Source organism: Phyllostomus discolor, chromosome 4, assembly GCF_004126475.2.
Source record: "Phyllostomus discolor isolate MPI-MPIP mPhyDis1 chromosome 4, mPhyDis1.pri.v3, whole genome shotgun sequence".
Lineage (NCBI taxonomy): Eukaryota > Metazoa > Chordata > Mammalia > Chiroptera > Phyllostomidae > Phyllostomus > Phyllostomus discolor.
In genome coordinates, this window is record NC_040906.2 from 192,220,867 (window position 1) to 192,234,911 (window position 14,045).

Consider the following 14,045-nt stretch of genomic DNA (forward strand, 5'->3'; position numbering starts at 1 on the left):
ATCTTCTGTTACTACAATTTAATAAAGATGGTAATAGTGAGGCTGTATGGACTCCAATAGTATAATAGAAACTGTAGTGATCTTTGTATGACTTACTTGGATTTGAACTTGATAACCTTAGTAATAATGGCAACACAGTAGTAAACAAAGCAGTTTTTGCCATCATTACTTTTAAGTTTACCTAAATAGCAGCCATTTTCTTAACACACTCTGGGTATATTTATGTGTTGACTACTCTATGCAAAATAAACTTCCAGAAACTGTCAAATGTTTGATTTTAAGCTATTAAAGATAAGCCTTTAGGGTAAATACATTTTTATCGGATGAATTTCTACCATCTTTATCTACTTCCTCTGGTGTCAGACAGACCAGTGGTTCTCATCCAGGGCAGTTATGAGTCCCCCAAGGCCACCCAAGGCATTCTGGGAATTTATAAGGCTCTTCAATTGGTGCCATGATTGCAGGAAGCCGCTGGCATTTACTGGGCAGGGTTCTGGGGCACTGGACTCCCAGCGACACACAGGACGGGTTCACACAACTTCTTAATGACCCTTCAGACAGTACACTCAAGAAAGTGAAAAAGCAATTTAGATTTCAATGAACCTAGAACCGAACTCTGTTTTATAAAGACAAAAATTTTTATAGAGGGAATAGATTTTTAATGTCATTTCTGCTGTAACAAGACATGTGTGCTCCTAAAAATCCCTGTGCTATCAAAACTGTGCAATAAAAACCACAGGGCCTACGAGAAAAACAGGGCTGGGGTATAATACTCAACACAGTGACACATAAGGAGACAGATAGCATCCCCATGACAGTAATAGCACAGTGTTAATGGCTAAGAAATACACAAGTACTACACTACATGCAGCACTTACGTGAAAAAGACCTAAAGTTTGCTGGCGGAAGTGGGCGGCAGAGAGCTGCACTTAGTGCGTTATTACGCAGTGGCAGCAGGAGCATTCTTTAAAATGGGACAGAAAGGCGCATCACCACACAGTACGTGGTGTGGGTGTGGCTCCTAGCGCAGGTGCTGAAGCACGGGAGCTGGCAGGTGTTGTGCGTGCACGCGCGTGTTCCTGCACAGCTGGTTCAGCTAGGTGCGCTTTCCTGGGTTCACATAGTGTTTCTCACCGAAAAGCTGTTCCAGTTGTTCCCTCATATATCACCTGCTCTGTAACAAACCTTACAACGAATGTTACAGCAGCATGGGCTATAGGCTGAATTTTCTAGGAAGGCAATGACCATGTAAATTTTTTTTTAAATTCGTATTTTGCATTGTTTTCAACTTTCCAAGATTTGTTCATCGTTTCAGAAAATTAAGTCCTTGAGGCAATTCCACTTGTGGTACATGAGTTCCCGACACCACGTGCTGGTGTGAGCCTCCGTTTGGAGCTGTTGTATTCTTGGCGATGCGTGTAGAGGCGTGAACACCTAACACTTCATTAGACCCTCTGCCGTAGTCCTTAACTATAGCAGTGAAAGGACATTGCTGAGTAAATAAATACAACTTTATTATAAATTATTTTCCAACCATTTCTCCCTTATATACGATTAAGATATCATATTGAAACTTTTAAAATGATATATGTGGAGCAATGATATTATACAAAAGAGGCACTATAAAATATGTAAGTAGGAAAGGAGGGTGGCACTGGGTTTGATAACACTGTGAACCACTGACATAGAGCGATACAGGGCAATTAGGAAAAAAAGAAAGAAAGTGTGGGCATATTTTTATCCACTAATACATGTAAGGATTAAATGAGATATGCTGGTGTATGGTCAGATTTAAATAAATTATAGGATGTATGATTCAGATCACCATTATGATGACTGACCAAGTATCAGAAGGACCAGATTTCCAGTGGCTCCCTTTGGAGGCCCCACAGGTCCCTCAAACTCAGAGTTCAGTCGCCAACCTTCTCACCACTCCCCCAAATGTGCCCCTCCCCCAGGGGTTTAACCCGTAGTAAAAAAGCATCATCCTCTTTAACCCAATAGTCGCCAGCTAGAAATAGGGCATTACCTCTTCTTTCTTCCAGAAGCCAGTATCTAATAAACCACCTTTCCCATAAATTCTGCCTCCCCGATGTGTTGGAAGTCTGTATGACTTCTCCATCGCCACCGCTGCCCCGCGGATTCAGGCTGCCGCCGCCTCCTGCCCTGACTGTGGAAGGAGCCCCGGCTGAGTGCAGTCTCCCCTCTCATCCCGTCAGACCTGGTCCCCCTGCCTCCTCTGACAGGAGCCACATATGCAAGTGTCAACTCGCTGTGTCAATATTTAGAAAAGGAAACATAGGAAATCAATTTTAACAACGCTTTATTTAACGTACTATGTCCCAAATGTAATCATTTCAACATGTCATCAATGTGAAAAAGGATTAATGAGATATTTGGCATCCTCCTTATGCTGTGTTTTCAGAACCTGGCATGCACTTTGTCCTTGCAGCACATGTCGATCTGAGGTAGTAGGATTTCAAGTATAATGCTGCGTTTTGATACTAAATGTGTGATTTCTGGGAAACCACATCGGACGACAGGACTGGACTTGAGAGCTGGGAAATATATCGTGTGCACCCCCTTCACAAACTGTTCCATAGCAATCAGCACGGGAAGCCGTAATGCCCTGAGACACCCACTGCGAGTAAAGAATTAACTTCTCTCTGTGTATGAGGATGGTACTAGTTATGTACTCTCCTCAGGAGATTTGAGAAAATAGTTAAATCATTTTCTGATGCACTTAATTCTTCCCAGAAAAAGGCTGCAGAGTCTAATTATTTACATAAAGTGCAGTTACTTTATTTAATTTTTGTCTAGTTTGTTTCCGTTGCATATCAGTTGACTTACAATCTCACGGATTCCAAGAGGATGACAGGGAGTCATACAATGTGCTTTTTGGGGAACAGGGTCCCTGGTGATGGTGAGTTTTCTCCAAAGGGTGGAAAAATCACAGTATGGTTGTGAATTTGGGGGGCTACTCAGACCAATGGGAAATGTTTGAAAGAGAAGCTTTTTCTCCTGCATTCCTCACCTAACGGAAAGGAACACTCCATTTCTTCCCTCTCTTCGCCCTCTCCATTATTGTGGAAGAAGAAATGGCAGAGCTGTGCCGACTCTTTTCTTTTGCTTCCCTCCTGTTTACTTTTTCATGGTCATCAGAAATGCAAGGTGGGGCTTGCAGGGGCCCCGGGCCAGACAGCTGTCTGCCACAGACCTCTGTTTCCTGTGCAGAAGCGTAGGCTGCCAGGCCCTCCTGGGAGCCCGGTCGGGGCTCTTTTCCCATAGACCTGCGGGACAGTGTGCACTTACACCACGGCAGGAAGTGGAGGCCTCACATCCGTCTGAGGCTGTGCTGCATCCTTCATCCTACCTCGTAACAGAGATTTCCAGCTGGAGGAGGAGGAGGAGCTGCCTGTCAGGGGCTTGCCTACCTCCTCATACAATCATGCTTTGGCTGTTATTCCTTGGGTGAGTTCCAAGGTCTGAAACTCAACAGAAAGAGGAGCAATCGCAGGACTGCATCACCAAAATCCTAACTGGATGTCTAGTGGTAAGCACTGAACACAAGTTCTATCATGGCAGATGTTTTGTTATTGGTGTTCGCTGCTACATACCCTGCACTGGGAAGGGAACCTGGCACATGAGAGGAGGTAGGTGGTACAGCTGGGGGCAAAGGTAAGTGTAACCTCGCAAGCTGGGCTGTCCTATTCAGAAACCACTAAGCCACATATAGCTACTAAGGTTTAAATTAAGTATAATTATATACAATTGAAAATCCTGTCTCTCAATTACACTTGCTATGTTTCAGGTGCTCAGTAGCCACAGGTAACTAGAGGTGGTTGTAAAATGCAGATACAGAACATTTTTATCATTGCAGAAAGTTCTACTGGATAGTGTGCTCTAGACCCCACTGCCTGCTCTATTCTACAGTGCTCAGCATCTGTGCGAACACAAGCACATCATTCCTCTCAGTTTGGTGACTACTAAATGAGTGAATGGACTAATGCACCCCAAACAGCACTAGCTTGTAGTTCTTCATCACTATCTAAAAATGCTTTCATAATGGGATGCTGTCCCAATACAAGGAAATAGGCCCCAGACAATGACAACATCTAAAGCCATCATCCGCCCTTAAATCCTGACAAAGAGTATTCCTACAATTGAGGGCTGCTAACTTACAACCAGACCTGGAACTCAAGACAGATTCTCGCTAAGGGCAGAGATGCTGAGGACTAATGACGCACAGGTCTCTGCCCTCTCAGAGCTGGGACTTGGCTGTAAAAGGGCCACACCTGTGAGGATGAAGGTTTCGTGGGCTTTGGTAGGCAGGCCCAGTGCTCCTGTGCAGCGCCCGGCCTCCCCGCCACCTCACTGTCCCCACGTCAGCAGCCACCACAGTTTCTGAGGTAATCCCACACTTTGTTCCCCTTGGAGAAGTCCTGTTACATACACCTGTTCCATTTTCTCTCTCTTCATTTCCCACAAAGCTGCGTGAACGTTTCACTTTGCTCTGCGGATATGGCTGGACCACTGATTTCATTTTATGACTCCCTAGGCATTTTTCAATAGAAAGGTTTTTATTTTAGAATATTTTATCCAATAACATGACTTTCAATGAATTAATAAAATGTATCATTAATAATCATTCTATTTGTTTGCTGCAAATAAATTTTATGCCCATCAAACCATAATTGTTCAACTTGAATTTCAGGGTCACAAAGCTTAGCATGTGCTTGAAGCAGAAAACACGCCAGGGATCTCTGCCTGAATTGAAACACATTTTTGATATTTAGTAAACTGAGAGGACATCTGATGGTTTGGTTCATTTTGGTGACCAACATATATTTCAGAATGTGATCCCAGTTATTGCTAAGTAATGGTATGTGCTTAGAAAATGACCCATAGAGAGTTTTAGAAAATTGAAGATTGATACCTTCTGTTCCTTATTCCTTGGCACTTTTAAATGCCAAATAAAGTCTTTTCTGTCATTTCCCCAGTTCTTCATGCAGCCCCTGAATGCCCAGACCGTGGTTATCACTGAGTCTGGAGGGTTAGCAGAGGTTTCCCTACAGTCAGGAATCAATGGGAACATTTTCATGCTTTATAGGACGCCAAACGACCCGTGACAAAGTAGATGCAAACATTTTTAGTGACATATTCTACATGAATAATAGCCTTGTTATCAGGGCAGGAACGGGCTTTCTGCTACCTCGACATCATTCAGCCCCGGCACTGTCACCGTAAATCCTCACGAGTGAGATGCTGGTCTACGTGAGCAGCGTAAATCATCAGAAACTGGTCTTTAAGCAAATCTGGGCAGGGAGTGGGGCGATCCTGTTTCTCCTTGAAAACTTCCTAATTTCTGTGAACCACAGGCTTTGGCAAAGAGCTTTGTAAAGGACAGGTTAATTTAAGAATTGCTAATTGTTTAATAATGAAGCTGCCAGGATGCCACTAAGTAAACACTACCGTTTTAGGATTCCATAAATAGAGTGGGCTTTTTTCCCTTATAAAATGATGTCCTTAAGGTGTTGCTTTGTAGAGTTGATCTTGGAAACCTTATACAAATCAAGTTTTCAAAAAATCTCACAAATTTATGTATAGTTAGGGCTCAGCAGACATGAGATGTGCTGCCATTGGAAATACGTCTTCTTGGTTAACTCCAAAGTTCCCTGTCCTCCCTGTGGAAGACCCAAATCCTCTTGTACCCTTCCTTATGTGCTGAGTGATTTCATCCAATTCAGCATTCGCAGCTAGGACGAAATGACGAGAACTGGTCATTTCTCAATCTCAAACTTGGGTCTTTCTTGAGACTGAACTATTGCAGCTGAACCGCTTAGGGGTCTCATTTCATTACCGTATACCCTCTTATTCAGTATTCCTCTCCATGATTTGTTGCATGTGGTCAACCACAGTCTGAAAATATTAAATGGTAAATTGTAGAAATAAACAATTCATAAGGTTCAAAATGTGTGCCTTTCTGAGGGGCATGATGAAGGCCCACTCTGTCCCACCTGGGACGTGAATCATCCCTTTGCCCAGACTCTCTGTGCTGTAGACACTGCCTGCCCCTGAGTCACTTGATCTAGGGTCATATGATCTTGGAACATATTTCCCGTGGATAAGGGTGAGTCTTCTGTACCTGCATCTACCACAAATCCACTTTCTTTGTTGGCTGACAACACCACTCTCTCCACTGTATAAATAAAAACCTCGGACATCTTTACCTCCTCCGTCTCTCCTCTCTCCTCTCTGACACAAATCAGTCACTAGTTATTATCAATTCCTCTTCATGAAGCAAAACTATCGCTTCTTTCTTCGTGACTTCATTACCTGTTTGGGTCATCGATCCCCTCATTTCAATGGAAATGCCACAGCTTCACAATTCTCCCAACTGGTCTCCCCACCTGCCTTGTTTTTCCCCCCAATGCATGATCTCCATTGCTGTCACAGTGATTGTTTTCTGAATAACGACGACGATGTCATTTCCACTTTCCTGTTTCCATCCTTTCTTGTCTCCCCATTGCCTACGGAGCTGGATCTGAACTCCTTAGCCTAGATTAGGAGATTGGACACTGACGTGTCTTCCTAGCTTTAAACATACACCACCTTGCCACATACCCAGGGAACCTGGTATACCTTGTTTACCCACTTACTGCTTTGTCTATCCAGGATTCCCTAACATGCCCTTTACATTTTATTCGGCCCCTGACCCTATTAGAATATAAGATTCACTCAGGCAAGGACCTTCTCTGTTTTGCACAGTATTGCTGACCTAACAGATAGAACGGTGTTCCGACGTAGGTGATGAAAACTTACCTGTCGAATGCATAAGGCAATAGATTGTTTCAAAAGCCTGTCCTAAGGCCACATCTGTAATGAAGTCTGCCCACCCCTCCTCCAACTCTCAGCAGGGATATTGCCCTCTCCTTTGTGATTAGAAAACATACCAAATACACCATTGTTTTAGCACCACTATTACGTTGTCCACATTGACTTACATAATGTGTCTCTTACTCACTTAAGCTCCTTGACAGCGGGAATACTCTCATTCATCCTAAATGCTTATCAAAGTACCCAGTTCAGAGCAGGCACTCCAAAGCTGTTTTAAACTGTCTTATGAAAGAGTGAATACATGAGACAAATTAGAGAGGAGGAAGTAAAGAGTGACTTGATTTGGCCTGGAATCACACACACACATCCCAAGGAGGAGGAATACGGACACATTACTCTATGTAATCGAATGTTTCAAGGATTCTTCTCAAGAGCCAGATATTAGGCTGGCTGACTATGTCCACCTTTAATTCACCTTCGTAAAACATACTTTAAAAAGACAGCCTGGCTCATACACCAAAAATAGTTAAATTGTAAATCCACCTAGTGAAGGTTTTTACAATGGCAATACTAATGGATTTTGACCTTTAATAAACTTGTGTTTTCATTATTAAAACAGTTCTACTCTTTTGTTAATAAAAGAACTGCCATATGTGGATGTTTTATGATATACTTATTTCAGTTGGTTTTTGCCTTCAGTCACCTTGACAAAAATTGAGAAGAGGTTCCCCCAGTGGAACGTCAGATACATGTGCACACGGAGAGGGGGCAGAGGGGAATATGATGATGTGCTTTATTCATGACTCTTGTGCAGTGTATTCTGCCAGTGCCGACGATTAGGTTCGGACGACTCCATTTCTGGAGTTCACCTGTGGGGACCACTCTTTGTTCTAATCGGTGACTGAAAGCCAATAGCAGTCTTCTCACTTGTTAAAAGTGTTCCTAGCAGCAAACCTCGGGATGGGCAGGGCCTGGCAATGAAAAAAACACAGATGGTGTGTTGGTAGCATCAAAATTCCTTTAGAAAAAAATTTGGGAAATTAAAATGTAAAACCACACATAAAAACTAGACACCTCAAGCATGTAATTGTATATTTATTTCTCTTTTTAAAGAACACTCCTTAATGTAATTCAATATACAAACTTGGTTTCACAGAATTATAATCCACTATATAGCACAAAGATAACCCAGATTGCGTGTGCGTGCGTGCACACACACGTGTGCGTGCGCATGTTGTTGTACCCTCCCTTCCTTCCGCTCTTCTGGACCTGCAAAGGCTCTGCCCACCTTCGACACTCACCAAAGCCCGTTGTGAATGCTATATACAGAAGACATCATGCTCCCACGAGTTCCTTCCCCCGGAAAGCTTCTTCCTCCCATTCCCCCTGAGATAGCCGGAAGTGTGACACTCTTCCCCTCTTGCAAAGGGTAAAGTGGCTTCTCCTAAAGCTGATGCCAACCCTGTCACCGTGTGGACTGGCTGACGGGAAGGGCTGTGAGCAGCCAGGTCCCCACGCCTCTTCCCCGCCTCCACACCCACCCCTCAGAGTCCAAGTGCGACCCCTCTGAAGTAGCCTTAGTTCCAGTCACCATCTCGTGCAGCAAGAACCAAGGAGATTTCTAAGCCCAGATCTTCTCCACGGGCAGCGCACAGCACTGCCTGCCAAGCCACCGGGCCGGCCGATAACCAAGCTCTACACAGTCCCATGTGCTTTGTCACTTTAATTTTTAAAGACACCCTAGCATAGGTCTGTGGCAACCTAGTGTCCGACTGAGTTACATAAAATTGTACCAGTGATGCACTTGTACATATTTACATGGGGCGGAATGTTTTCCCATAGTTTTAGATGAGTATATAGATCAACATGTTCACATAAGACCAAATACTTTTAATATTATTTATAACTGATTTATAAAGCTTTGAAAAAACTCACAATAGCACGTTGTTTACTTTAATGCTTTACGGTACTATCAGTTTAAAAATCACAATCAGCACTTAAGTTATAGTCAATCCAGCAAACAAGAGTCAAAAAAATTTACAAGAGTTAAGAACTGACTGATACATCCTTTATCTTTTTTTTTAACTAATGCATAAGTGCAGAATAAGATACTCTAGTTTAAATAACTTGTTTACAATATACATTTTTGTTCTAGTTACGCAACAGTAAATCCCATGCTTCACATAGAAAAGCAATCCACAACATTAAGAAAAAATGTACAATTTATGAAACAAAGTAAATAAATATTAGTATTACAGAATCAGAGCTGTACATAAAAGCTGTTCAGTTTTTAATCATATAAAAATATGTTTTAGTGCAACCTCACATATATATTGATGCTGTTTTGCTTTACATCGTTTAGATCCAAGTGTCCAAAAAAGGAAAGAAATTACATTTATTACAAAGCAGATACACAAATTCTAAAATATGTACAAATTACTGCTAAAAAATGCTTATAAGAATATAAGCAAAGTAAAGAAAAGGCACAAACATCTGTACAAGTTTAAAAGTACCAGACCCAATAGGTTAATTTCAAATTTTGTTTTGGTCAGGCTCGTGATGACTTGTTAATTTTCCTAATTCTTTTGCTATAACAAAAGTATATATAATAGCAAACTACTGTAACTTAGGACAGGCATGCTATCAACTCGATTACCTCTATTTCTAGAAAAACAAAACAAAGTAAGAAAAGATGGAAATGAAAGTCCCCATGCATCTTAGATCAATGCAGCTGACTCTTTTCTGGTGAAGGCTCTTTGCCTTCCTCTGTGCTTGAAGGTGATTCTTTGCTGCCGTGAAAGCCCGATGGTTTGTCATCCGCGCAACCTTTGCTGTAAAATGCGGCGTGAGCTGACGCAGTCTGTGATGTACCAAAACTGTCCTTTCCACCGTCATGCAAGTCCGCGTGGGGAGCTGAGGTACAGGGCTGACCCGGCTCAGGCCCACTAAAGTGTCTAATGCTAGCGTGTGCACTCTCCAAGGGTTTCTGCTGGGGCTCCGGCACCCGTGCTGGCTGGTCTGCCCCGAGCAGAGCGGCCTCTTCTGTGGCAATCCGGAGAGAGGCAATGGCTTTTGTACAAGTCTGTATGTTTTCCTCCTGTTCCCTCTCTGTTGCGTTTAGGCTGTCTTCTGAAGTGCTCTGTTTCATCAGTAGCCGAGGAGAGGAGGGCATGCTGGGTGGACCAGATGACTGCAAAAGGTGAGGAGATGGCTTCTCGTGCTGCTTAGAAATAACATAGGGATCCTTGGCGAAGAATTCCCCGGAAGCTCCTTTCTTCTCCTCGGAGCCCTCCATTGGCAGAGGCAATGTGGGTGGAGGATGTAAACCAGAGAGGGCCGGCGGCATGGAGTGGACCATTTGGATCCCACCAACTGGCACCATGGGGATAGGAGCTCGGACTTGCTGCTGAGAGTGGAGTGGAAGATGACTGAAGACGTAGTCATGAGGTCCCTCAGGGAAAAGGCTGGAGCCTGGATGTTCATGAGCACCTTCTTGGTCTCCATAGAGACTGAAGTAAGGAACCTGAGGTAATCCTCTTCTTAAATTCTGCGTTGGGGAACAGAGAGCACGAGAGTTAGGACCCACTGCTCATCACGCTTAGGTCAACCTACTTCATTCATTCACTCATTTATTCAAAGCACTTAAAAACTAATTAACCCTGCCTTGGCTGGTGTGGCTCAGTAGATTGTGTGCTAGCCTGAGAACCAAAAGGTTGCCAGTTCGATTCCCACTCAGGGCACATGCCTGGGTTGTGGGCCAGGTCCCCAGTAGGGGGCACGTGAGAGGCAACCACATATTGATGTTTCTCTCCCTCTCTTTCTCCCTCTCTTCCCGTCTCTCTAAAATAAATAAACAAAATCTTAAAACTAACTAATCCTTTTATTGGTTTTTCATCTTCAGGAGATTTCTCAGTTGTCTTTTAGAATCCTTGAATGAAGCTGCTCTTTGACAAGTTACTTTTTAAACAGCGATGCGATAAACACATGCATGAGTTTTTTACTGGTACAGAGACACATTTTATCTCATTTTTTTCTTTTTTTTGCATAAGGAAGAATGAAAAGAAAATCATGGATAATTACTAGAAAAAGTTTACTCAGCAAAAAGAAACACTAATAACAGATTTTTAAATTCGAAGAAAGTAAAAAAGATTATCATTTGTTTATATACTGGGAAGAGTTTTAGTATTTTTCTTAAGTGTTCAGAAGTATAATCAAAGTAACAATCCTGAAAATTTGCATTTTAATTTTTTTTCTGCAGAGCGGATGACAAATGGTGTTGATACACAAACTGGTCCCTCCAAAGTGCACGTTACTGGCCTAATGGAAAAAATTAGGGACGTCCTAAATTACTGCCCAAGGGACGTCCAGGCAGACGACCAGAGTCGCCATCGAAGCACAGATCAAGGCAGGTTTTTGCAAAGGAAACTATCAATCCATCAGATGTGCAGCTAACATTAAATATCTCAACCAGTTACAACTCTCACTTGACTACACAGCTGGGAAGCAAAGATGGCCGCCTATTATTTCCATTTGCCCATCTTCTGGGAAATTAATGAATTCAAGATACTTAAAATTTTGGGCCTGAGATCCAGATTTCATGGTCTCAGCCAGAAAATGGACAACATATTTTCTACAAATATTTCTGTAGCAAAACACAATGTAGACTGTGAGATTATCAGGTTTTAATGAGATTATCTGGTTTCGCTGACTGAGATTTGTTCTTTTAATGGAGTGACATCCTAAAGGGACTCAGTTTATTCTTATTTTTTGAGAATTTAAAATCAAATATATGTAAACATGTCAAATATGGTAGTAATCCAGGAAAGAGACAAAAAAATGTTCTAACTCATTTCATGAGTGTTTCAGTTCCAAAACTCAAGGTATGAGTTATACCATTAATGATTCATCCAGTTCTATTTAGATTGTGAGACTGGCCGAGGAATGATAAATTATGCATCAGCCGGGCTACTCTGTGCCAGGCTTGGCCCTAACCCTGCTCCGGGCTCTGACTTACTCAAGCTAGAAATAAATGATTTGTCTTGGAAGTGTGGGAGAAATCACGTAATCACCAACCCTCTAAGCACAAAGACCTCATAGGCTAAGCCACAGAAGAATTTTATGGTATAAGAAAAAAAATCACTACATGCTACCAAAAAATCTTTCTTGCGTGGGCTCAGGTTTAGAAAAAGCCACGTTTCCTTCATCAAACATCAGTTAAGGTGGAAGAGCTGTAACGCCTACAATAACCTTTGGAAATAATCAAATGAATCTCCTTTCCATCACAATTGTTACAGATTCATAGTTTAAAATAAAACGTAGTTGGGTCATTTTTCTATTTTGCTTTTGGCTGCTATTCCGTGATGGCCACTGCACACTCCTAATCAGAGAGACAGAGAAAGAGATGTCCCAGTACGTGAGGTCTCTCACTCAGGGCTCTCAAAGGGAATGATGGGACGTCTTCTACAACTAAGATTTCTTCATTATGTTCAAATTCCCACAAGACTGTATTTGTGTTAAAAATAAAAGCGTCACACTCAGACCTTTACTGATCAGAAACTCAATGATTACCACCACAGAAGTACATATACAAGCCCAACTCCTACCAGGGAGCGACTGCCCGCCCACATCCCCTCTCCTCCTATTCACCCCTCCTTTGCCCTCCAAACAACTCTCGATAACATTTTCTAGTTTGGCTTTTACTCCATTTGCAACCTATTCTGTTTTGTAAGTTGGACCTTGTTGTTGTGATGTGGTGAACAAACTCCCATCTTGATGTGGAACTACAAATAAGGAATTCATCCGTGAGCTGTGTTAAGTGCATGTGTATTTGTGTGTGTGTGTGTGTGTGTGTGTGTGTGTGTATCAAATACATTATCCCACTCATCTTCTCAGTGGTGTCAGCAGGTCCTCTGGAAGCGAATGCTGGGAAGGAGGAAGGAGCACAACCAGAGGTCCACTGGTTGGTGCATGTGTGGACATGGGGGTAGAAACAGATAAGCTAACGCCTGTGAAGATGACAGGAAAACAGGCAGGTGCTCAGCTCAGCTGGGACCAATCCGAGCTTTGTCATTGGCTGGGGCTGCAGCAGAGAGCATGGCCTTGGCTGAGAAACGCAGGTGTATCTTGCAGGAGCTGACAGCAGCTGTCAGCTAACGGCATTCCTTATAGCTGAATGGCAAGTTCTCTCTGGGACAGAAATCTGCTTCCCCACCTCCCTAGCTACCACAGAGAGGTTCGGTGACTTGCCCAAGATCACACAGCGATCAGGGGACAGGACTGAATGTGGACTCCTTCACTGGACACAATGTTCATCTATGCTACATCCCAAGGACCAAGATACTCTTCTGTCTCCTTGCTATTTATCTACCAAATCTTTAAAAATGGAAAGGGATTTTTTTTTAGAAAAGGTGAAGACAGACACCATACAATTTTCACCCTTGTTCTTCAGCCATATTTACTGCATGAAAAAGACTACTGCCTTTTTATTCTGTCACCTGTCTATCTAGCCACCCAACCAGCCTAACACTGAAGCTACCCAGGGGGCATCAGCGCAGAAACAGCAGGGAACTAGGACCCAGTGACCGCACATCATCTCCTCCAAACGTGCTCTCCGGGGCCTACCGCTCAGACTGAGCCAGACGAGGGAAGCATCATGCTGAGCTACAGGGTCCTCTCACACCATGGCCTCTGTCTTGTGGTCAAAGTGAAGCAACAAGACAAGGCATCACTAATAGCATTTCCATCCAAAAGGGATATTTTAGGGTTATTCCAATGTGATATTTTCAGATATTATTCAGAAAGGGTGAGGCACTCATCAAATAAAGCAATCAGGAGAAATAACTCTCATGGTATTGTCAGTTCTACTTTGCTCTGGCAACAGGAATCTAAGGCACAGCTCACAGAAAGATGCAAATCCTCCTCTGCCCCTCAAAAACCGTGTGGCAAAGCATAGAAGTGTTTGGGACCGACTGCCCCTGCTTCAGGGAGGATTCCCGGATCTGTGCTCCCGTATCATGCAGACAAGGCAGCCGGCTATACGTTCTCTAAAGATAATTAAACTGGGTAACAGACAAAGGCTCAGCACTTGGGCTTCATGAATATCTAGGTGAATTGGCCATATATCCGAAAATTAGATGAACTCCCTTAGCCCACTCCTCCAATTCCACTGGAGTTGACTGTGAGTGCTATTTTTTTAAAAAAATAACATA

At 42.9% G+C, this 14,045-nt stretch overlaps 1 protein-coding gene across 6 annotated transcripts in view; it reads right to left on the reverse strand.

The window, feature by feature from the left end:
• Positions 1-8,706: 8,706 nt before the first annotated feature.
• Positions 8,707-14,045, reverse strand: part of HIVEP2 (HIVEP zinc finger 2) — a 183,727-nt gene continuing 178,388 nt past the window's right edge. For all 6 annotated transcript variants that reach the window (XM_036024796.1, XM_036024794.1, XM_036024797.1 and 3 more), the window contains one exon: positions 8,707-10,384. In XM_036024796.1, the coding sequence (XP_035880689.1) occupies positions 9,560-10,384 (825 nt within the window). In that variant the 3' untranslated portion in view covers positions 8,707-9,559. The remainder of the gene's footprint in view (positions 10,385-14,045) is intronic.